The sequence below is a fragment of the Lissotriton helveticus genome, chromosome 3_1, assembly GCF_964261635.1.
Source record: "Lissotriton helveticus chromosome 3_1, aLisHel1.1, whole genome shotgun sequence".
In the NCBI taxonomy this organism is placed as follows: domain Eukaryota; kingdom Metazoa; phylum Chordata; class Amphibia; order Caudata; family Salamandridae; genus Lissotriton; species Lissotriton helveticus.
The window spans coordinates 854,329,650-854,355,801 of record NC_136061.1 but is presented as its reverse complement, the minus strand read 5'-3'; the positions used below and the strand labels follow the sequence as shown (position 1 = coordinate 854,355,801).

The window sequence follows — 26,152 nt, the reverse complement described above, 5'->3', positions numbered from 1 at the left end:
AAGTGTCTGTCTGGTGGAGGGGTAGGTGGTTAGCAAGACCTGCTGTTTTTCAAGGTGCGGGCTGATGAGGGCAATTGAAGCAAGATTGAAGCAGCAAGCACTCACACATGTAACCAAAATATTGTTTTTTTTGTATTGCTGGTCAACATCCCCCTCCGCGGGGCCTGCCCACGGCGGGCTGGCCGAGCATGCTACGCTCAAGTGTAAGTTGATGTCCAACAAAGCAAGACGGAAGTTCAACGCCATACAACAATAGAAATCTGGATATGGCACGAACCACACTTAACCTCCAGGCAAATTAAGTTACCACGCATCAGAAATGTACGTCAGAGGGGTATAGCAAGTAACCCCAGGCAGAACAAGCCGCTCTGAAGTGTCGAAAGACAAGGGCCTTCAATGTTGTGCAACAATAAAATAAGACGTCAACAGTTGTCCCCGTTTTTCACTGTTTCCAAATGTAATAACCGGATAATGGGATGTGCTTAAAACAAGTTTGTTTGGCAGTAAAAACAAAACATATTCTCTGAAAAAATATCTCTGTATTAATTATAATGCATATATATATACATTGACAGAAGAGAACATACATTGCTCACAATATGAAATACAGTGGATGTGGTGGCGTACAAAATACATTTCACGGAGACTGGTGTAATATGGGAAATATTTCACAGATCCATGTTAAGGTTTCATCGGCATAATTACAGACCCGTACCACTTACTTAGCTTTACCATTGGCAATTGGTTCTTCAACGTTCTATTCATGGAAGGTAAACAAACGGGTGCATTCTCCTTCCAGCCAATGCCACTGTCAGCTGTACTTTGCAGAAAGCGGCTTTAACAAACTCCCTGCTTTTTCTAATATTCTACATACTTATCTGCGTAATTATTTTTCTCTCCTTTTATTGCTGCCAGCCAGTAATTAACGTTGTCTTTATAAACCTGTCCTGGCACAATTTAAATGTCTCAAAAATAAATGTGTAACACGTTCGTATAATATATATATATATCCATGAATTTATTTTAAAAAGCAAAAATCGGTGCAGGTCAAAGTTGTGATTCATAAAAATGTCCTGGTGTAATAACAGAACTTTACTTCTCTTGTAACGTATATTTCTTTTCAATAAAGTGTGCGAACAAATGACACATAAAGCATTGTAGAAGTTCCAAGCTAAAGGTCTTACAATAGCTTGTATATTCCTTTATTTTCTTGTGCGCTCTTGTATTGTAGACATGCTTGGCAATGCTTTGGGGCAAAGAATATCATATATACAAATACGTGTACATCTCATAAACGTGTAAAACTCGCTACAACTGAGGATAAGCTGTTTTTTGCCCAAAAGAAATGGGAGCCTGCATTTTTCCACAACATCCTTTTTCACCATAAACAATGCAAACCCCAAAGCTAGTGTTCACACGCATGATTGTTGCATAGCACCCCCCCCCCCAACTCCAACCCCACAAAACAGTTATAAAAAAATAGCATTTAAACAAAATAGGTCAAACATTTTATTTACACGTTTTGCAAAACATCTGTTCGCCTGTGAAATATAGATTCAAAGAACTGGTTCTGCAAATAACCGTGCTGAAAGGCGGAGCAGCAGAAGTAGATTTCCGTTCTTGACTTAAATTCTATTCTTCCGAGCTCTGGGAGAAACCCCGAATGGAATCTAGGTATCCTGCTAGTTGCAGCGTTTGCGCGATGGCAAAAGAGGAAGTGTGCTAAGTTTTATTGTTTTTATTTTTTATAAAGTAAAGAACATTGGTAGGAAAGTTTGTAGAACTCCCCAAGTCTAGCAACTCGGAACACATACTTTGATTATGTCGTTTTTAGAACAGTCTGCCAAAGAATTCATTTCACAACTTGTAAATGCAGTTTGAGAGTGCAGTTTGAGAGTTGAGAGTGCAGTTTGAGAGTGCAGTTTGAGAGTGCAGTTTGAGAGTGCAGTTTGAGAGTGCAGTTTGAGAGTGCAGATTGAGAGTGCAGTTTGAGAGTGCGCAGAGTGCAGATTGAGAGTGCAGTTTGAGAGTGCGCAGAGTGCAGATTGAGAGTGCAGTTTGAGTGCGCAGAGTGCAGATTGAGAGTGCAGTTTGAGAGTGCAGATTGCAGATTGAGAGTGCAGTTTGAGAGTGCAGATTGCAGATTGAGAGTTGAGAGTGCACGTTGAAAGTGCACATTGAGATTTGAGAGTGCAGTTTGAGAGTTGAGAGTGCAGTTTGAGAGTTGAGAGTGCAGTTTGAGAGTTGAGAGTGCAGTTTGAGAGTTGAGAGTGCAGTTTCAGATTTGAGAGTGCAGTTTCAGAGTTGAGAGTGCAGACTGAGTGCAGAGTGACAGTGAGTGCAGACTGAGTGCAGAGTGACAGTGAGTGCAGAGTGACAGTGAGTGCAGAGTGAGTGCAGAGTGAGTGCAGAGTGAGTGCAGAGTGAGTGCAGAGTGAGTGCAGAGTGACAGTAGAGTGCAGAGTGACAGTAGAGTGCAGAGTGGCAGTAGAGTGCAGAGTGGCAGTAGAGTGCAGAGTGGCAGTAGAGTGCAGAGTGGCAGCAGAGTGCAGAGTGGCAGCAGAGTGGCAGCAGAGTGCAGAGTGGCAGCAGAGTGCAGAGTGGCAGCAGAGTGCAGAGTGGCAGCAGAGTGCAGAGTGGCAGCAGAGTGCAGAGTGGCAGCAGAGTGCAGAGTGGCAGCAGAGTGCAGAGTGGCAGCACAGTGCAGAGTGGCAGCAGAGTGCAGAGTGACAGCTGAGTGCAGAGTGACAGCTGAGTGCAGAGTGACAGCGAGTGCAGAGTGACAGCGAGTGCAGAGTGACAGCGAGTGGACAGTGAGTGCAGGTGGACAGTGAGTGCAGAGTGACAGTGAGTGCAGAGACAGTGTGTCAGGGTGCACATTGTGTGAGTGTGCAGAATGAGTGTGCAGGGTAAACAGTGTGTGACTATGCAGGGTGACATTGGGAGTGTGCGGGTGAGCAGTGTGTGAATGTGTAGGGGCAGTGTGTGAGTGTGCAGAAAACACCACACACACATACACCACACACACATAACGCACACACAAACCACACACCTCAGTCTCTCAACACCACACACTTGTCACCACTCAACACAACACACTCACCACCACACTCACTCCCCAGGCTCACCCCCACAGACTCACCACCACACACTCACCAGCACACAGAAAACAACACACACAACAACACACCCCCAGCCGTCAATGAATGCTTTCACCATGCACAAACACCAACAACCATCATCCATCTGTGCACGCTTTTACCAAGCACCCACCCACCAGCCGTCAGTGCACCCTTCCACCAGGCACACACACCTCCAGCCGGCAGTGCACTTTTCCACCAAGCAATCGCAGTATGGTACACTTTACTTTTAAACATATTCATATAAAGCACAGCATGCCACGATTGGTAAAATTACAATTCAACCAACATACTTCCACTACACACCACATGCACACACTCCATAACACATGGCAAAAAGACATTGGCATTTACAATGCCATTAGCTCAAATTCAAATAAATCCGAGCCCGATTGCATTTCTAATGCTTGTTTTTTTTAGCTAGGGTTGCTGGAATCATAAAAGGGGGAGGGTTGACTAAAGTGGACCACGAAATAGAAAATCATATGACTCAATTTAGCTCATTCCGTCATTTTAAGTTCGCCATTTGGTTAGCACACAATATCAACGTTGTTATAGGGATAGACGGGTGTGCACTAATCACAGGATAAACGGTGTCAAGTACAGTGTATGTGTTTAGTACTCAACAGGAGGCTATTTTCGATATAATTTATTAATTGGGCAGCAAGTGGCTCTTGCTGCTCACCTCATTAGAGGCCTGGCTCTTGTGACTGTGTGCAAGTGGCAGACGCACGGGGGAACTGGAGCAGTTGGTATATACAATGGTGGAAAATTCTTCCTTGTGTTTGGGAGTGGGCGCAATTATCGGCATTTTTACGCTTAAATTGGTCGCAAAGTCGGCATTTTAAAATATGTGGTAAGGTTAGAGCATCTGCTGCTGAGAACTTTGTGAGTCCAGTAAACGTCAATGAGAGTAATGGTAGAATAACTCTGGGGGTTACCACATCTCCTGGGGGAATATACGTTTTCTCCAATCCCAGTTTTAGATTAAAGTAGCGTGGAGGGTTAATGTTTCTCCTACAAAGTTCATCATGTAATATGCAGATGACAGATTTTGTCATCTATGTAGGTAGGTAAGTGGGTAACTGCTTTTAGCACAGAGATCCTTTTGTTATTTGCAGTTCATAAATCACAACCCTTCTAACATTGCACAGTGAGCTAGGAAGGACGTGTGTCTCCTGCATCATGTATCCCTCACTATCTCATGCAGGCCCACTGGCATTATGTGATTCTGCTGCCACTGCAATTGTTTCACATAGTACTGGATTGGCTACATTTGCCACATATTACATCTTCTGCTGCATAATTTACAAGTTGTTCTTAGCTCAAACTGAACAAAAGTTACTAGAAATGCATGTTCCTATGAAGCGGAATGCACTTTGCAAAAGCTGACTGTTCACCTTTCAAGTGCATGTTGTGTATTGGGGTGTTCAATTAATACTTATAAGATAAGACCTTTATCCAGATAGTGTTAAGATGTGAACATATGACAGAATAAAGAACTGGTACTAACCCAAAGATGTGCCGCATTATGCTGCATAATTTAGCAAGCCCTGCTACTTAATTTAATCCTTCATTGCCGCGTAATTTCAGTGGCCCTGGTCTTAAGTTACACACACTGTTCAGTGGTTTACACACACAATTTATTTTCAATGTATAAGGCGTATGTGTAATGTAAAGTGCTCTGACACCCTGCATTGAGATGAGTAGCACTATAAAAAGAAAAAATTGTGGGTTTTAAATTGGAATATGAGTAAATACTGGGACAGTAAAACACATCTGACATTTTGACAGTGCATGCATATTCCCATATATCGGCACTGGAAAAAGGCGAAACAATGCCTCTCTTAGGTACTTGGAAAGCAATATTCAGCTGTGTGCCTTTGTTTCGCCTCCATTGTATTTACATCTAGGTGTGAGACTCCAGATGGCTCCCAGCCAAGATACTTTAGGGAATGCACCACACAATGATGACGGTCTGGATAGCGGAAAAAGGGTTATGCGGCTGCTTTCACTATACAATTGTTCCTAGTATTAACAGCAGTATTGAGGGCCGACTATACAAACAATGTTTGGTAGGCATCCCACCAAGGCCCCACATTTTTTAGCGTTTCCAAGGGAATCCACTGTATTGTAATGGTACAGGGCACGTATCAGAAGCAGAACGCAAACACTCTGCGTCCATGTTGGGCACACCAACTGGTTTCTGAGCTGCAGAGCACAAAGAGTAGGAATTTGGTGTTCATTTCTGGGCTTCTTCATTGATGTCCTCCAGGCACTTGCAATATTTTATCCAAGCCATGGTTGCTGCTTATTTATCTTACGCGAGGAACAGCCATTGACATAAGTCAAATTTTGACACTCTAGAATTACTATCATTGGTGTCTGCTGAGGGGATAGTTAGAACAATAGTGGAACGATTCACGAATAGGGTATTCCCCCTTCTCTTGGGGTCCTCCTGGGGATTAATGCACATCTAAGGGTAGGGCTTGACGAGACTGAGAAAGCCAGTTTCCCAGGTCCCACATTCCGTTGCAAGCCAAAGCAGTAAGTCATACAAGGGACTTATTTCATTGTAAAGGTAATGAACATCCGAGGTGCTGTTCACTATTCTAGGGGGGGGACATTGCACCAGTCCAATCGACTATTCGTTGATGACAGGTAAAGTCAACCTTATTAGTAAGCTATCTTAGTGGTAGCTGTATGGCGTGCTGCCTTCAGGCTAAGTCTTGAGGGAATGTAGAGCAGCTTGTTTTACCAGTCTATAATCTCATGAATGAGTAAATGGAAAAAGAACAGGTGTATAACAAATATATGTATTTGTTCTAAAACACATCCCTTTAGTTCCTTTCCGAGGCTAAAGGCAAGAAATTACAGTCAGTAAACTTATTTAAGACGCAAGTAAATTGGCACAATATACGTTGAGCCTATGATGAGATTAGAGGCGAATAATTACAGTGTGTAAACTTATATAGCACACAGTGATTTAGCACCATATACGTTGAGCTCTAGGGGTGTACCAAAGCCATATATTAATGTGGTAGGGGAACCACGAATGGCATGGAAACAGGGCCTGGAGCCTGTAGAGAGACTACTTGGGGGTCCTGATAATCATACACACCCTGATGTCACACCTAAAAGGTGCCCAAGAGCCTAGTTGCGGCATCACATAGTTCTGGGGATGCATGTGATCATGTCCGGTTGGCTAGGATGATATTTCCCAGAAGCCAAAGTGGCGAGCGAAAAAGGCCCTTGGGCCAGCTTATGGCCTGACGGAGTTAGGGCTGTGCTAAGTCTTTTAGCTAAAGACTGTGATGCTGCACTGATAAGTAGACTGTCTTGTTTTCACACATAGATCTTATGCATAAAGACGTGGGGGGAAAACCAGGATTAAGAGGCGATGTCCTCGCCTGCAGCACAACCTTCTTGAGGTAACAATGAATGTAAAAATAGGAAGCCAATTTTACAGCCTAGCATGGTTAGGGCGGTGCTGAGCCTATGCTTAACGACCTAGATGCTGCACTAGCAAACAGACTGGCCTTTTCAAACTTAGACCCGATGGCCTAAAGACCTGGGTGGAAAACCAGGAATAGGAGGTGATGTCCCGGTCTACAGCAGAATTTTAGTAGCCATAAATGTGCCGTGGCACTGCCACTGGGTCACTGTACTGCACACCGGATATTGTGGCACTGCCACTGGGTCACTGTACTGCACACGGGATATTATTCCTAATAGAGGTCATTCTACAGGGCACTCTCTGTGACACTAATTCAATCACAATACATGGGACACAAACTGAGGCTATGCTTAACATGTACTGTCGACGGGTTAATGAGTAGTCATCTGGCGCTAATCTTATCTAAAACTCAGCAACTGATGGTAATGTAAGACTAGCACGTGTACAGCAGTTATCGCCAGAAACACTAATGGTGTGTGTTTATCTTTCTCATTTTATGTATGACCGGGTCCATAGTGGATACCTGGAGTGCTCCACATCACAACAGCTGCAACAGGTGGACAGCCCAAGGGATGCTTACGTCAGTCACGGCTGGGTCCATGGCGGATATCTGGGGGGTGCTCCAGACCGCAACATCAGCAGCGGGTGGACGTCAAAAGGGAAGCATACGTCGAGAAAGAGGACACCAAGGGCCCAAGTATTGCTGGCAGGTGTAAGTGCTACCCATTCCCTAAGGTGGAAGTGGGAATTGTCACCCAGGTTTTTCTTGGTCTTTTCCTGGTTCTTGCAGTTTCTCAAACCTGTGACGCAGGGGAGGAGCTCATCAGCAGAAGTGGAGGAGCTACAACGTGCCAGCACAAGCAACAGGCTGGACGCGGGACAGGGAAGATTTGGTTTGGGGGTCTGTGCCTGGGTCAGTTCAGGAACTTCTTTCAGGGACTCTTCGCTCAGCAGCCCGACCCCCCGTCAGTGGTGATACTTCACCTAGGGGGGAATGACTTGGCCAAACTTGGGAGGCGAATACTCATTGGTGAGCTCATCTCCACTGCGGGTGGGTCTACAGGACTTGCCCGGGTGGCACAGTAGTAGGGTCTCAACTTATCCCGCGGTGGCAGGGGCGAGGGGCGGACTCGGTCAGGGCGTTGAATCACTCGATAAAGAGGATCAACACACAGTGGGACAAATTATTTCAAGCCCCCCCCTCGGTTACAGATAATCCAACATGGGTGTATTTGGGGCGCATAATTCTACCTGGTGAGGGGAGTCCATTTGACGGAGGAAGGAGGGGTCCTGTGGTCTGATAATGTCAGGGCCTGGTTGTAAGGTTTTGCTAAAGTGAGAACTTTCTAGGGTAGGTCAAGGCAGGGGGAGGCCAGATCGTCGGCTAACAATGCTGGCCTGTGGCGGTAAGGTCATTATCGGTGAGCACATATTTGAGGTCTGAGGGGGCGGGCATCATCCTATGGAGGTTCCCGCCCAGGGGGAGGGGCCTGCGGGCCACTCCTAGAACTCCAGGGGCAAGGTAATGGATGCTGCAAAGCAAAGGAGCGCGGGTAGGAGTAGTTCACGCTTTCCTTAGGCTGGTAGCCACCCCGCGCGCGTATACTCATGACGTCACCGGCTGGCGCAGAGTAAGGGCCCTCCTTCAGTGGGTAAATGGAGTTCAGGGCGTAGACCGGGCAATTCCCGGGGTAACACTGCGCATGCGCACGTCTCATGGGGAGGCGCAGCTTGTAGGACCTGACACCGGTAGTGACCCTGCCATATGGCCAGAAATGTACAAAAATCAAGATGAGGATGTTTAGACTCGGTTAGGAAACAACATGTATTAGAGTTTTGTTAAGGTCAGGCTCTCAAACTTGTTGACAATAATTTTGTATCGAATGTCCTGCTGATTTTTGTATAAATTGTTGATCATGCAATTAAAAACCTTTTTTAATTTCATACTTTAATAAATACGGCCGGGCGACTAGCGCCCGCCTTCCAAAAAGTAAAGACGTCTCGTGTCCACGTTTCTGGGTGTTGGGTGCCGGTTTGGGGGGGAGGCGGCAGCTAGTCGCTGACCATGTGCGTAGTAACGCTACCCGTAACTCTGTGAAGTGAAAAACCCACTCTGCAGTGCTACGAGGAGTTCTGCTTGCAGACGAAGTTACTGAGCATGCGTGCACACCACTCGGCAGCGCTCCACTGCTGATTGCCTCGGCAGCTCTGAGCTCGAAGTGACCCCCACTGGCACCCTCTTCAATTGCTTAACTTCAGCATCTCCCGCCCAGCTCAATACTGGCCCAGGCACTCACCTTTGCATCTTCAAGATGTCAGGGGCCAGGCTCTATTGAAATCACCCCGAACCCGCAACATACACAATATTTTTGCCACTCACCACTGCTCTTCATGGAGCGGATTGACCTTGGTTGCGGCGGGTGTCCTCAGTTGTGGCCTCCACTGCTGCTCCTCTCCTGCCCAGGCCCTCGGGGCTTCACGCAGCCACAAGTCCCTGGGCCCAACCTCGGCACAGGTCCGCTGCCACCCCTCAGGCTCTTCTTGACTCGCGGCTCCGATCCTTCCTGAGTCCTTCACGGAAGGTGACATCAGTCACGTGACCTGGTGGGACTGGAAGTGGTGGTACTCTGCCAGTACCCGGTTTGTTACCTTTTTCAGCGGCGATCAATGGTGGGTGGTGGTAAAAAAAACCTCCACTACATGGGGGTTTGGGGGTTTTGCCAAATCTCTGTGCCATAAACGGAGGCGCGGATTGGTAAAACTCTGCTAACTCGGTCCGCGGAGCAGAGTTTGACGCGCACACTTACAAAAAACTGAAAGTGGAATAAATACCGAAAGTAGAGAAGTATGAGACTCATTTTGATAAGTAAATAATGAATTTTATGGGTTGGAAACAAAATAAACTGCAATTGCTACATAAGTATGTGGTACATTCCATGCGATTGCAGCTTGAGTGAGACAATATTTACCCTTCAAGAATGGCAGCTCAACTAAAACTATATGTGAGCCCTGTGCTGCATTGTTCAGAGTACTACAGCTCAGGACTGAGGTGCATCGGAATTGGGGTGTGATTGTTCGGTTACTGGGTAGTTAGGGCGAAGGGTGGGACAAAGTTCGAGTCATGAAGTGATATTGTCATTTATGCAACTCTTTGCTAACGCAAGTGTGCTCTCTAAGCACTGTTAACATGTCCTATGAAATCATGCTGAGCAGTTTTAAACTATAGGCAAGTGGGCCCCACTCTTTCATGCCTCCCCCAGCCTATCATATCTTACTATCAAGCCAGTAAGGAAATCTCAAATACTGAGTGAACTGATCACCAAGTGCAATGTTAACAAACATATGTCAGGGATGTGTAATGTTATTGTCAGAACCCCTTTGGAGGGCCACAGGGCAAGCAGGCGCTATTGGCCCCAACCCTGGGAGTTGAGGTCTTTAGCTCCTGATGTGCCAGGGCCTGATCTACTATGGATCCTGAACTACTGGGCCAAGTACCCCTTCAGCATTTGACTCTCAGTGGTAGCGTGGGTCAAGCAGTCCAAGGCTCTCTGGGGGAGTGAAGAGAGGAGGTAAACTCAGAAGGGTGAACACAGACTCACAACTCAAAATACAATTATTAGTAGCAATACATGATTGCCCAGTCAAATACTTGTTTTTCATTAAAGAAGAACTACCTACATATGAACACAGAGTAAAATACGATATTTACAAACCAATGAGGTCAAGGCTCTAGTGTTTTATAGATGTGTCCCTGAGTCCCTCTCCCCTCTCTCTAGTGTTAGTGGTTCTTCCCCAATCACTATACGTGGCATTAAGGTTAAACCCACTAGTAGTCCCAATCTGAGGAGTCTCACTCTAATTATTTATTAAAGTCAAAATTGTTCCAGCACCGAAGGAGTACTTGGCAGGCAAGCTTCCCTGGGGCCGACTGGCCCTTAAATCGGTCTTACCATCACCCCCTGGACCACAGCAACCAGAGCCTCCATGCGTGATCACTTCATGGGTCCTAAAGCTGCAGCTGCTGTCTCCAGTTAGTTACTCACACCGCCCGGAAAGGGCACGGTAAGGTGTCATTGAGTTCCTCGCACGTGATCCTGCAGAGGCAGCTGGTCCTTGATGCTCCTCCAATGCTTGTTGTGTCTGTTGGGCTCTTCCCCACAGGTGGGGGGAGTAACACTCAGGGTGCTGGTCCTCAGACAGGGCTTGGACCTGATTGGGTCACAATAGCCTCCTCCTCACAATAGTCTTGACCAGACCACTTGCTGTACCTTGTCTCGGTGGCCCACTCAGGCATTCAGGGGCACCGATTTCACTCTGTAAATAGGCTAATGCCGGTTCAGAACAGCAACAATCTTCACAAGGGTCCCTTTTAGCTTATGAGGTCATTGACTTGTCTCCGCACATGAGCTACAGCCCGATCGGCATATTAGTACTCTTCACAGTGGCCCCACCTGTCGTAAAAAGTTGCAGACTTAGCTCTGCCATGGGCTACAGCCCGATCAGTACAACAGCACACTTCACAGAGGCTAAACATGGCATATGTGGTCACTGAATTGCAACCTGCAGAGGGGCGACAACCTGATCGGTGCACCAACAGTCACAGCTCTCTTCATGGCGGCCCTTCTCTGGCATACGGATGTCACAGAATTTTCCCTGTACATGGGCAACAACCTGATCGGTGCAGCAGCCATCATGACTATCTTCACAGTGGCCCTTCTCTGGTAAACAGGGGTCGCTGAGTTTTCTCTGCACATGGGCCAAGACATGATAGGTACAGCAGCTGTCTCCTCACATCTGACTACAGGGACTCAATCGCCAGGATGCCACACTGGACCTCGCTCCCCCCAGCACTCTCCTCTGCCTTACACGACACACTAGTCTCGGCAAGCATGCAGGCACTGGTGCTCCAGGCTCCAGGGGCCGATGGTATTTGAGTTAAGGGTGGGCGTAGTGGGCGTAGTGGGGCTCTGCGGAGCTACGCGGAGAGGGCGAGAAGCTACGCCCACTCCCGCACTCCGCGTAGCCCCACTACGCACCTCCCTCCCGCTCTCCCCCGCATACATTATTTAACCCCTTCGACGCTCATGACGAGCGCAGCTCGTCATGGAGTTTCCATTGGTTTCAATGGAAATTACATGGAAGATCATCAGGTACCCTTAGCATCCAAGTGGTTAAGCAATTAGCCTTATTAAAACAATATTAAAGCACCTACCTTGTCCGGGGCTCGTCCGGGGCTCCCTCTTGAATAGCGTCCTTTTCCTGGATACCAATGCGCATGCGCGGGCGGCCGCGCATGCGCATTTCAAATGCGCATGCGCGGCCGCCCGCGCATGCGCATTGGTATCCAGGAAAAGGACGCTATTCAAGAGGGAGCCCCGGACGAGCCCCGGACAAGGTAAGTGCTTTAATATTGTTTTAATAAGGCTAATTGCTCAAATAATGTATCTAGGGGAGGGCGGGAGGGAGGCGGGTGGTGGCCGACTCGGCTACGCACACGGAGTGGGCGTAGTGTTGCCGGCTACGCTGTCTACGCAAAATGCGTAGAAGGCAACACTACGCCTACTCCGTGGGCGTAGCCGAATCGGGCGCCCAGGGTTAATTTGAGTCCCTGGGTGATGCCCCACAGCACAGGCCACTGGAGAGACTAGAGGTTCAAACCTTGATGTCAGCCACAGTGATATGTGTATCAAAGGGTTGCCCCAGGGCCTCGGCCCTAGACTTTATGATTCTCTTATCAGCCCCATCTTCTTCCTGAAATGTGTCCAGACCCCTTCCTTGTGACCTCTCTCTGAATCAAAGAGCACCCTTTGAAGTGTATAAAAGAGCCTGGCTCTCCCTTCCTCCAGAGTCCCTCACAGCCTATCTGGGCTATTCCTCTATCTCCTCATATTCCTCCAGTTAGCCTTGGGTCTCCCAAAATAGAATCCAGCACCTTCCATGTCTTGTACCTTTCTCAGTCACACGTTCACCCAGCACTTACATATAAAAGCATGCACTGCACCAGGGCCGGCTCTAGGCTCACGGAGGCCCTGAGCAGGGAGTGTAGGTAGGGGGCCCGAGGCCGCCCAATCCCTGCCAGGGGCCGCCACGCAAATATGTATCTAAGGATATATATTGGCGTGGCGGCCCCTGGGGTTTGGCGGCCCTGTGCAGGTGCACAGCTTGCACATGCCTTAGGCCGGCCCTGACTGCACAGCACTATTCTTGTACTGTACCATTCACAGGCACACATACTCCCAGCACATGTATGACACACGTGCTCTGTGCAGCACTGCAAGCAAAACCTTTAATGAGTGAGCCTTTAGACCTCACGGTGATGACTATAAAGGCCTGTTCACTCCTACTGATCACTACACAGTGTGCTGCCACCACTCAGGGCAGAGGTGCACGTCCAGCTGCATGTAAGGGCGTTTCTGTCCCAACAGTAATAAAACATATACTCTCATTGAGAACCATAAATAAGGTCATAGTAGCAACTGTTTTTTGCAGCTCGTAGAAATCACAAAAACTGCCATTTCTAGTGCTACATAAAAATGTTACTATGACTTGTATTTAGCAGAAGGCATTGATGGCACAGATTATTCATGGTCACAAGAAGGAGAAGCAACATCTGTAGCACTGAAGAGTGAATCCCCGTTTTACTACCCTGATCACTAGTGCACAGATACTGATTATTAGATATCAACATATAAAGCATGATCTAAACAGTTGTGCAGGTTACTAGGCAGTATGGCTTTACTATTGCTTTTTGTTTTAGTGTATTCTCATTGTGAAAGTGTCAAGAGCTCTTGGTCAAGAATCAATGTTAGAAGTGCCGCCCGTTCCTTCCATACTCCACCATTCATCATTGCTTCTCAAGTTCCTTCATTCAATCATCTTCTTGCAAGGAGACGCCGAAGCATCTCCCCCATCTGTTGAGGAGGCTGGATGAGAATGCATTCCACCTCTGTGCTCCTCAGTTTCCTTAAGCACTGTTCGTTTGAAAGGAAGCATTCACATTTTTCGCTGATGCTGTATTGTAATCTTCTGCTTCCACTGTTGATGAGGACACTTGCATATTGTGTGATGTGAGGTTTGAGAGCTGTTCCCCCTGTAAGCAAGCTAGCCTACTAATCCTCATAAGGTTTGCATGCCCACATGCCCCCATGATTCCCCCATAACCCCCCCCCCCCTCCGTCCTGCCAAAGGTGAAGGTTAACTGGTGCATTTCTAAGCTCGATTTGCAAGTTTCCTCGAAAAGCAATAGATTGTCCAGGAAATCCTGTGCAGGTACTCATAGAATAATATAAAACATTTCAGGCTCTCTAATAAACTCACCACCCTGAGAGTTTTGCAGAGTCACTCCTCATAAAGTGTTTGCTAAAATGGAACCACATTGCATATTTTACAGGACAATTTTCAATTTTTTTTTTTTTAAAGCCACAGGTTTTACAGTCAATGCTAAAGGGGAAACATGAAATGTTCAAATATTTTGAGACAAGTTTTACCATACCAAGAGGTCGCTTCCCTAACCTACCCTAATAAAAATATGGTAACAAATTATAACAAAATGGAGACTGTTTTAGTCTAGGTTGCCTAAAAATTGTCGAAAAAGTATTTGGATTTACAGGCTATTCCATTAATCTAAAATGCAATTTGACATGCCCTGTGGCCTTTTTCAGAATGGGACTGTTACCATAGACCTATACGTTATTGGATATATATGATAAACCTAGTCAAAGGGCAGTGGAGCACCATGCATGGACACATGCAAGCTTAAAATCAACAAGCTTGTAGAAGAGGAAGCTGAGTTATGGCTGGTTGATGCATTGTGATGTGGTGTTATTTAACCCCTTCCATGCTGCCATTGGCCATTGGCCGACGGCAGCGCTACCTCGCTAGTGCTGCCGTCGGCCAATGGCCGACGCGGGCCCGCCCATTTTTTAAAACGGCCGCACTGCCGCGAAATCGCGGAAGCAGCCAACGGGTTAAGGAGGTGAGTCTTCAACTCTTTCTTGAAGTGGAGCAGCGCTGGGGAGGTCTTAATATATATGGGGATGTTGTTCCATGTCCTGGGTGTATAGATGGAAAGGGCCTGATGTCTTGTTTTTTTCTTTCTTACACTTCTTAGTTTGCAGTCTGATGACATCTTGGATGCAGGTGTGCTAAAAACCCTCAATAATGATTAGCTTGCCTGTAAGATATGCAGGGGTATTGGTCGGGATTGGTTTGTAAATGATACTGCTGGTTTTGATGAAGGTGAGGGCTGGCAAGAAAAGCCAATGGAGTTCCATCAGGATGGAGGAGATGTGATCATATTTCTTCATGCCCCAGATTAAATGTGCTATGTCTTGTAGGATTCCCCTAAGGGTTGCCAGTGTTGAGTTTGAGATTGAGCGGTGTAGGGCTATACCACTATCTATATGCAAGAGTACAAAGGTCCGAATTGCATGTCTGAAGTCGCTATGTGAAAGAAAAAGTTTGACTTCCTTTAGAAGAGAGAGCTGGTACCAGGCCATCCTTTTTTTGGCAATGTGCTTCTTGAGGGAGAGTTTGGTGTTCAGGGTATTCAAGTCATTTCGCATTCAGTGAGAGTTGAGGTTCAAAGCCATCATGGTTCAGGTCATTGAGCTAGGTTTGTACAGTAACTTGTTTGTTGCTCTTGGCTAATAATTGGAATTCTGACTTGGTTGGGTTGAGCTTCATCTAGTCCTGGATCATGTGCAAGCAGCGTTTGAGATGTTAAATGTGTGAAGCATAGGAGACTTTTAATTAGAGGTGTGTATCATATTGGGGAATCTTAATGCTATTATAAGCAGTGCTTAATTTGAGCCTGTGGTTTCCAATGATTAATAATCAACTCAAATCAGAGAAAAATCATTTTTCTTTCTATGTATGCCATTTTTTTAACTCATGCATGTGAAAAGGGTTTGGTGGAAGCCCAATGGTCCAAGAAGAATACAATTTAAATAATAAAACATAAATTCTTAATTGCCAATTATGGTAGCTTTTGATTGGCATAGCACGTTAAGAATTTACATAGAGGTCTGTGGTATAGGGGGTACAATTTCCTTCAGTACAATGTGATTGTCTTGAACAGCATTCTGCTTCTATTAGGTGCGCCATTTATGCTGATTATTCAGTTTCCTTAATTTCTGCCTTCCATCTCGTTTAATTTCCCACTCAGCCCTTTCCAATTAGATTTGCAGACATATATTATCATATTCAGGTGGAATTGAGGAAAATGGAAGGTTATGCCAAAGGAGTAGACAGCGGGACTACTCCTTCGGTTAAACAGGCATCACAGGCAAATGCAAGAGCTACCACTTGCGCTACAGAAACATTAAAGTTTCAGATACCTGACACAGGGCCGGTGCTACTCATGGGCAGTATGGGCAGCTGCCCAGGGCCTCGCTCTCAGCCCATCAGCATGGGGCCCCGCACCTGAGCAACACACCACCAAACATCTTGTGCCCTTGTCGATCCCATTGAAGAAAGGTGTCTGTTTGCAATTGGGCTTACAGGAGGGGGCCCCTCCCTAGCCCTCTCAGAGATGGTGTGGCGAGGCCTAGGGAAGGGGCACACTTCATCTTGTGCCAGTTGCAAGGAGAGCTAATTGCAGGTATGTCTTACAATTAGGCCTACTGCTTGGCTGCCATTTCATAGACACTGCGGGAGACCCATTGTTGGCACTTTACCGTCTGCAGAGTTTTAACTCTCAGCCCCCAAGCTATTCTCACACCTTCAGCCCGATATGAGCCGTAAAAAAGGTGTTTGTAGGTGGCGGAGAAGGGGAGCTGCGACCCAGGAGGAGTCTGCACAAAGCAGATTCCGGAGCCCCAAAGGTGTCACTTATGTAAATTAGAGGGGTCTCGCACATTCCCCTTCGCCTGGGGCCCCAAAAATCTTAGAACCGGCCCTAACTTGACATATCCATAAGGTTACAGTAATCTTGCAGGCTCTGGTCTCACACAGTAGTTCCTATGATGTGTCTCTATGTGAATCCTGAACCAAAAGCCATATAAGCAGTTGCCATGTGGTAAGAAGAAAACAGCAGCAGAAATATATGTCCCCAACTGAGCATTAATTACTACATGAAAATCAGTTTTAAATGTAGTATGGAAATACAATAAGTTTGGCCTGGGCGGAGTTTGCGGAGTTCCACTACACGGAACTCTGCGAAGTGACCAAAAATCTCTGCCACGCTACGCCGAGTTCCGCAAGCAGCTGGATGCATTAGGTTGCGCCAGGTGTTTGTCCTGCACAGGGAATTCAGAACGAACTGCACCATGAGCAGCGCAAGAGAGCGCAGCTTCTTTCCACTGCTCGAGTAGATGTTCTACTTGAGACAGCTTCCTCAATGCAAACGGATGGTTTCTCAACACGAGTGGTCATGACCATCCGGGTCTGCACGCGTTAAGAAATCTCGCAGGGAGGTGGTCTAGCATTGGATTTTCCTTGTTCGCGCTCACCAACTTAACATTGGTGAGCAGGGAAAAACCTGGAGCGAAGTTTTTTGGAACTCCACGTGCTCCACGGAGAGCGGAAAGCTCTGCAAACTCTGAGAATGGAGCGGAGCTCACCACCCAGGCAGAACTTTCATTCCTTATTCCACTTGTTCATTCGTTCTTTTCCCTTTTTCTGTTCATTTTCTTTTTTACATGGGTGTCTGGGATCAAAGAGAGGCACTGTTTGATGAGTTTAAGGAAGCCTTGAAGGCTGCAAAGATCCAGTTATCTTGTTGTAGGTGGCTTTTGTTGCAAATGAGGTTTCTGTGTCATTACTGGAGAGATTTCAGTCTCAAAAGTGGGGTTTATGCTGTTATTTTCTTTTAAGCTGATAGTTTATTTTGTATGAGTGTATTCTTGGACATGGTGTGGAAAGCTTTGATTACTTAGAGTACATCTTTAAGGGGTGTGAGTTTTAATATTGGCTTTCAGGAATGAGGTTGACTAAGTGCAGAAGGGTATTGGCATCAGCTTTGGAGTCGGTTCTGATGGCCAGGGTGATGAGTTCCTGTCTGAGAGTTTTTATGTGGTCATCGATGAAGGTGAAATATTTTTGGTTGGTTGGTTTTCAGTGATGTGTGGTTGGTGTTGGCAGTTGTGAGCAAGTTCTGATCCATCAACTGTAATTTTGAAGACAGGAAGGCAGCGGATTCTGATCACTCCATTGCTATTTGGAAGACTGAATGGTTGTGAAGGCAAAGTTGACAAGGTTGACTTTGGACTAGGTCGGTTCAATGGGTTCTTTTATGTTAACAGTATAGAGACTGTTCAAGGAACTGAGGGGTAGATTAGGATCGCGGACGGACTTGAGTCCGTCCGCGACCCCAGAGTAGGAGGGAACGTCCGCATGGGCTGCGGCGTTCCCTCCGTGCAGATTAGGATGTGACCGCCAGGGTGGCGGTCACATCCTCTATCTTTAACATTGTGGCGGGTGCAGCTTCAAGCTGCACCGCCGCAAGGTTAAAAAGAAATGCATCGCATTTGCGTGCACAAAGCAGCAGGCACCGCGCGGTGCCTGTTGCTTTGTTCACGCAAATGCAGGGGGGTACCATAGGTACCCCCCATGTGCATCCCCCACCTCCCCTTCACCCAGGGGTCCCGCAACGGCCGCGGAAAAGCATACATCTTACACCATCCTAATATGGCTGGCGCTGTCTGATAGACAGCGCCAGCCATGTTAAAGCTTTTCCGCAGCGGTCGGAAGGCGACTGCGGCGGAAAAGCTGCGGACAGATTTCAAGACCCACCGCCATCCTAATATGGCGGTGGGTCTTTTGAGGCTCCGCAGCGGTTTTCCCGCATCCTCCGGGCCGGCGGTGGCTTCCGACAGCCCAGAGGATGCGGGAAAACCGCGATCCTAATCGACCCCTGAGTTCGGTTTTGAAGTCCAAGTGATAGAAACTGGTGGATGGAAAGGCAGATGAGTTCTCTGACTTCTTTGATAAAGATTTTGCTTAGGATCACTTGTTAAGATTGGGTATAAGGTGGTGGTCAAAGAAACTCAGAGGGGGAGTAGGTGATCAATGTTCCATTCAATTAGTGAAAGTCGTAACCCAGAAAGTATATGGCCATAATGACGTGTAAATGACCCTGCGGTCGAGGGAATATATCATTCAAACACTAAGGGGCCCATTAGGATGACGGGCGAACTTTGTCCGCCCGTCATCCTACCGGTGAAAGGGACCGCCCGCCATAAGGGTGGGGGTCCCGTGGCCAGCATTAGGATGCGCCCGCCACAGTGGCGGGCGCATCCAGCATTCCTACCATTGTGGCGGGCGGTGCTGAGTCCACAATGGCAGGAAGGCATGCTGTGCACTTCCATGCACAGCACGGCAGGCACTGCACGGTTTCTACTGTGCTGTATCGGGCCCCCAAAGCAGACTCCACATGCCTTTCCGTGGTGGCATTGCCGCCATGGAAAGGCATCTGTCAAAGCCCATTGTAATATGGTGGCGGTGTCTGATAGACACCGCCACCATATGAACCCTTTTCAGCCCCGGTCGCCTTGAGGCGGACGGTCTTTCCGGCCACCGCGCACCCCCCAGCCATACTAATATGGTGGGCGGTCATTCCGGCACGGAGGGCGGGCAGATCACCCCCGGCAGGCCGGCGGTGGCTACAGCCGGCCTGGCGGGGGCGATCCGCCCGCCATCCTAATGGGCCCCGAAATATCTTTAATTGTTCCAAGAGATGGCTCCGAAATATGTATTGGCCCAGAGCCCATAAAACTCCTGACAAGGGCTCTGCATGAACTCTGAGACCCTGAGTTAGCTATCTCCGAAATTTACAATCTCTGAAGTCTTTTGATGCTTATAGGGCCCGAAGAGTGCATTGGCACTCATTCAGAGGGACCACCTCCAGGGTCAGTAACACTGTCCCCCAAAGATCAGGATAAAGCCTTCTCACAGAAAGTCAAAGAATATCTGGAGCCACTCCTGTTCCTTCGGCATTCCAGAAGTAACTTTCTTCCCACTTCCCTCACATATAAGAATGTCATCATTTCTATGATTCATTGATTTCTTTGATGAAACTGACATCGTTGTATACATGTTCTTTTCTCTTAGCTGGGTATGCTTTGGCAGCCTGCTCTTCCTTTACGCTAATGTTTTAGATATAGGCACCTATGTACCTATGCATCGTTTTTGGTACTTCTGTAAAATTCGCTGAGCTTGGTCTCCACTGTACAAAAACGCAAATAAATAAATAAATACATAAATCAATAAATAAAACAAAACTAGGTTGACATGACCTCTGCAGCAGGCGCTCAAGAAGCTGCTCTTGATCTCAAGCCTATACAGAAGGCGCTACGGTGGTTTTCTGTGGTGAAAGTAGAACAGCTGCAGCCAACACCTCTCTGCAGTCTCAACAGAGAGGCCATGCAAGGAATGACCATAGATTGACTACCCTGCCCCATCTCCCCAGTGAAGTTTGATGCACAGTGCCGGACAGTGGGATAATGCTTGAGCAGTCCAGGATTCTTCGTTTTTTGGCACCTTCAGTTTAACCCCCAATTCAGTGCCCGTTTCCATATAACACTAAAGCAAGGACGTGGTTGCAGGTCGGTGAGCAGTGAGCACTGTTTTTGCTCACTCGTGGAAATATGCTTAGCAACATATGAATCTTTTACATTTCTCTTTTTGCGAGATTTGCAATATTGAAGTCTCAATGAATTTATAGAATTCCGTGGTTGGTTGCTCCAACGTCGTTTAAGTGCTGAGGGAATACACTTAACATAACACAAGAAAAAGCAACATAGCATAACTTAATACATCATATAGCAATCAAAAAGACCACTGGCCTGGCGAAATATAACATAAGCTGGCACTGCCTACGCATGCATTTCCAATCCTAGCATCAGGACTGTAAGTGGGCCGGGTCCCTCTGGGACTCAGTAGTAGATAAATACGGACCTTGAGACAGGCCCCTATCGGGCGCTATGTTCATGTCCTTGACCCGACTGGTAGAAACAGTGATCGATTTCTGAACAGTGAATGTTAAACTTGTTAAGGTATTTCCATGCCAGCGATTTAGTTCCTGTTTATATTTCCCCTTTTACTTAATTTTGTACTAAGAGTGTTAGCTGTTTCCAGGATGCTGTATTTTGTATTTTTTTTTCTTGTGGCATATTATTTTTGTTTAATGCATACTTTGATCTGAGTTGCTCCCAGGTGTTTAACTCATTCCGTGCTCATGACGGATCCCCACCATCAAGAGTCACGGGTAGGCGTGTGCTCATGACGGTCGGGAGCCGTCTGAATGTTGCTGCTCCGCCCACGCGGCACTAATTCCCTGCCTGTGCGGGCGAATTAATTAGTGGGCGGAGTTCGGACGGCTCCCGGCCTTCATGAGCACACGCCCACCGTGATTTATGACGGCTGGGAGCCGTCATGAGTACCCGAGCGCCACGCCCAACCCCGCCCCCCCTCGCACCCCGGCGGAATTTGCCCTGTGGCAAAAGAGTTAAAACGGGCCACCATTGAGAGCTCTGGAGTTGAGGCTGAAGACAGCACACCTTTCTCACAGTGCCTGTCAGTGGGTCAGAAAGGTGTTCAGAATAAATGGTCATCCAATCTTTGGCCTCTCTGTAGAGCGCACAGAGCGTGGTCATGTGTTCCAGTTGCAGCTCTGATTCTGTGCAAATGTGTGGAAAAGGAGGGGCAAGTTATCAAAATATTGACAAGGCGAAAGTAAAAGAAAATGCATTACTTACATGTGAGCATGTGTGTTGTGTATTTGGGGTTAGTATAGTGAAGGAGTTGTGAGGAAGTGCATTCAGGAGAGAGTGAAGTGAGGGTGCTGGAGAGGAAAGAAACGAGGTTTAAGATATGCATATGTCCTAGATGTGGAGTGAAAAAGAAGGATGTATGACGTTACAACGCACACTTTTACAACGCATACCTTTACAACGCATTTTTTACACCGCAACATCCATTACAACGCACACCTTTACAACGCATACCATTACAACGAATTCTTAAAAAATACCTTTACAACGCATTCCACTACAACGCATACTACATTTACAACGCATACCATTACAACGCATTACATTGCATATAAGGTAAGTGTTGGATAGTGTAGGGGTTAAAATTACTATTCTAACTCCAGGGGTGCAACAGTAGGGAAAGTTTTGGATAGTGTAGGGGTTAAAATTACTATTCTAACTCCAGGGGGTGCAACAGTAGGGTAAGTGTTGGATGGTAAGTTTTGCGTTGTAATGGTATGCGTTGTAATGACTGTGTTGTAATGGTATGCGTTGTAGTGGTGTACGTTGTAGTGTCATGCGTTGTAATGACTGCATTGTAAATGTATGCGTTGTAATGGATGTTGCGTTGTAAAAGTTTCGTTGTAATGGTAGTGCGTTGTAAAAGTTGCGTTGTAAACGTTGTATACCGAAAAAGAACATACATGTCCAACATGGAAGTGAACATAAGAGGAGCAATCGAGACACTGAAGATTACCATCCCTTCTACAAGCCCCACTAATGTTTAATTCAGTCTCACAATTTCAGAACTGAAACATTTTCAATATTAATTATTTAACACAATCATTGCTGTACTCATTTATCTTAAACAACTAAGAATCTTTGATAAAGCCATTAGTCCCAGCTGGTTTTAGGTGTATATCAGTTGTGTTGTATATCTGGATTTAAGAACAGAAAGCTCAGGCAGACACCAACATATCTACCTGGTGGCAAGGTTTAGGAATCGCAGAAATGTAATTTGCACATTCAAGCCACACCCTTAATTACAAAGGCCACTTTTAATGACCCCAGTTCCCCCACTTTCATTCCATTTAAGGCCCTTCCTAGTTCCTAACATACCAAAGTATTGCGTATTCTAGCACAAACTGTCACCTTGTCCTAACATACAGCCACACATCTGAGCATAAATCAGCCTAACATAATTCAACCTAACAGAACCCGGCCTTGCACTCTCTCATAGCATATGGTGCAAAGTAGTTTCACCTGAAGCAGTGATCTTAAAATTATGACGTTAGCTCCTCTAGTAAGGTGGATGCCTGGGTGGTGGTGCAAGGGATAAGGTGGAGGACATTTAACATTTTCTATACTACCTGGAAAAAACCTACATTTAGCCCTCAGTGGAACCAAACATTTCTGTTATTTTTTTCATGTAGCTCAGCATGAAAAAAGTTGAAAGAAGTTTCTCCTACAGTACAGAGAACTGGTAGTGATGCGACCCGCTCAAAGCAAAGTGAGATGTAGTAGAAGAACAGATTAATTCAAAGCACAAACTAGGCTTTCGGGGTGTCTTGGCGCTAATGACAGATGAAGGGTGTATAGCAGGTGCCCACACTGCCCATGTCTAGTGCCGGCCCTGCGCCCATTATTAATCGTATAAAGTGCAGGATGTGCAATGGTCCCCTCAGCCCCCGGACTCAACCACGGCGCAGCAGCAAACATACACCGTGCAGCGCACAGAAGCCGCCTCTTACCTTCTGCAGCCACTGCGTGTTGTTCTCCATGATGTCCTCCAGCTGCTGCAGCCGCTGGCTGGGCCAGGTGGGCGCGGCGCCCCCTGCTGGCGGCGGAGGGGCGTCGCGCTGCAGCGAGTTGGAAACCTGGAAGTCTGCGGGAGAGGCGCCCCCCGCGGGGGACCGACAGTCCTGCAGCTCGGGCAGGAGGAAGGTGTAGCTGCAGGGTCCGTGCTGCACCTGGTGCCGGTGCCGCTCGGGGGCGCTGGCGGCTTGGAGGTAGGCGCCGGAGCCCACCGGAGCCAGGCAGGAGCCCAGCCACCCCACCAGCATCACTGCGAGGAGCGGGACCATCCTTCCAAGAGAGTCTCCAGAAATGAGCGTTTTGGGCACTTTAAAATATCCCAGTCTTGTCACCCACTAGTAACCAAAATACGGTTCGCTGAGTATATAGCGTCGTTCAGCCAATTGGGTATGCTCCAGGCGCTTTGTAACCTGAAAGGTAACAATAAGTGTGTCAACAAATGTGGTGCACAACGACATGCGCCACGGAAAGTGTCAAAAGTCCTTTACGACTGCTCAGCCTAGGACCAGTTTATCTATAGCGCCGACATAGCATGCGCCTCCCTGTTTCGCTGCAGGCACTGACGCCTACAATCCCCGGGTTTTGATCCCTCGCCTCACTTATGAGAGATTCACGACTTCGGACTGCTGCGGCCACATGGGTCTGTCAGCGGAGGGTGCTGTTGTTGTTCTTTTTAAAGAGGCGCACCCCTCCCTCCCCCGCCTTGGACCTGCTCCAATCCCTATTTGCGGATGCTTTGTTTCGCGGAACTCTTGCCCCGATCCGGCCCGCGATGAGTTCAGAGACCGCAGGAATGCGGGGAGGGCTGCGAGGGGTCCTCCAGGTTTATCGAAGGTGCTCGCTCTTTCCTGTTCCCGCACCACAAATAGTTGAGAATATTAATGCAGGCTCACGTTTTCTTTCAGCAGCTGGTAACGTAGCCACTAGACTACATTTCACAACCATCTCCTATTCTGTCTCTCTTACTTTCTCTCTCTCTCTCGCTCTCTCTCTCTCTCTCTCTCTCTCTCTCTCTCTCTCTCTCTCTCTTCTACCTGACCTGTCTCTCCCGTACCTATTCATTTTCTCGTCTACATATTCTCTCTTTCTCCTCTACCAATTCCCTCTCCCCTTTTTTATCGTTTAGTTTCTCTCCTTCTTCTCTCAAATCTTCTCTCTTCATGTTTCTCTTCTCCCTCTACACTTCTCTTTTGCTATTTTGTTTTCGCGCTCGTCTACCATTCCTCTTTCTCAAGGTCTCTCTTCTCTCAATTTATCTTTCCCACTCATTTATTTGCTTCCAACTATTCCACCCATTGCCTCTCTATCATCTCTGCCTCTCTTCTGCTTCAACTTTCGCTCTTTCCTTTCTCTTCTTCCTTCTCCCTCGCTCTTTCCATCCGCTCCTTTCTTGTCTTTTTACAATCTTCTACCTTCTGTTGCTTATCTTCATTTTTTATCACCATCTCTTTGTTGCACTTTCCTTTCTTCTTTCCACCCCCATGTTCTCTCTCTTCCACCTCCTCTACTCTTTTGCCCCCTTTTCTCTCCTTTGTCCTGCCCCCCTCTCACTTCTTTTATTCTTGGTAAGACGTATGTTCCTTGTAGAATGCTTCTCTGGTAGATCTACATACTGGACGGTTTTGGAGACGAGGATCTTGATTGCCTGCTGTCACACTTGGCACAGAGCCTGACCTCTCTATGTTTGGGGTCCCTTAGTATTGACCTGTTTCGGTCTCCGGATTGTGGTCACTAAGCCTTCACCTGGTCAGTGTGAGTGTGTGTTCCAGACAGATGTGCGTTGTTCCTCTGGTCTGTAGTTTCTGTTCGGGCACCTATTGTAGTTCTGCTGAGAATTCAGCTCTAGCTGCCCCCTTAGTGGGTGTTGCATTGGATTTCTAAAGAGGACTCTGGATTCTAAGATTGACCTCATAGACACCTTGGTGCTCCAGCAAAAGATCTGCCTGCGGATGTCAGGTTATATAGGACTGTAGCCTGGATTTGTTCTTTAGGTGATGGAATTAAAATGGAACTGTGTGCTTCTGGATACATAGCCATTGATACTGGCCTAGTTAGCTCTGCAATCTTTGATTGAGGTTTCTGAAAATACATAGTATTCTAACATTTATACAGCTCCTTTTACCCCTTTGTGGGCCGCTCAAGCACTTACCTCCATGGGTAGTATGCTGCACCATGTACATTACTATTCCAACTCCAGAGGGTGCAACTGTAGGGAAAGTGTTGGATAGCGTAGGGGTAAAAATTACTATTCCAACTCCAGAGGGTGCAACAGTAGGGAAAGCGTTGGATAGCGTAGGGGTAAAAATTACTAGTCCCACTCCAGAGGGTGCAACAGTAGGGAATGTGTTGACTAGCGTTGGGGCTAAAATAACTTACAAATAATTACAATATTTAAAATAAAATAAATAATAATTTATTTATTAAATAACAACAAATTAATTAACAATAGCAAGAAATAATTACTTAATTGTTTTACCAATTAATACTTAATTAACATTTAAATTGATAATACAATTATATAATAATTATTTAAAATTAATTACCAAATAAAAAATATGTAATTTTCAACACCAAGAAACAATAATTATTAAAACATATTTAGCAATAAATAATTAATAATACATTATTGATAAATAGCAATACATTATAATGAATCAAATTACCAATTATTAAGTATTTAACAATAAATCAAATTCATTTTTTAAAATTAATTATTAAAACGTTATTACCAATTAATGATTAATTAACAATACATTATTTATCAATACTCAACACTAAAATAAATAATTATTTAATTACAATTAAATTACTTCCCACCCTATTGCCCTATAACCTCACAACACACTTCAATAATAAATTAATACACTTAATATAATTACCAATTAATCAATTAATAAAAATTGATTACCAATTAATAAAAATTAATTACCAATTACTAATTATTTAACATAAAATGGATTATCAACAACAATAAATAAAAATAAATAATTACTCAATTGCAATTAAATTACTTTCCACTCTATTCCCCTATAAGCCCACAACACACTTCA

General features: G+C 46.3%; 1 protein-coding gene across 1 annotated transcript in view; it reads right to left on the bottom strand.

The window, feature by feature from the left end:
• Window positions 1-23,749, bottom strand: part of LOC144823037 (angiopoietin-2-like) — a 269,613-nt gene extending 245,864 nt beyond the window's left edge. Inside the window, exon 1 of the mRNA XM_078681180.1 lies at window positions 23,039-23,749. Coding sequence (XP_078537306.1) covers window positions 23,039-23,371 — 333 coding nt within the window. The 5' untranslated portion in view covers window positions 23,372-23,749. The remainder of the gene's footprint in view (window positions 1-23,038) is intronic.
• Window positions 23,750-26,152: the final 2,403 nt, after the last annotated feature.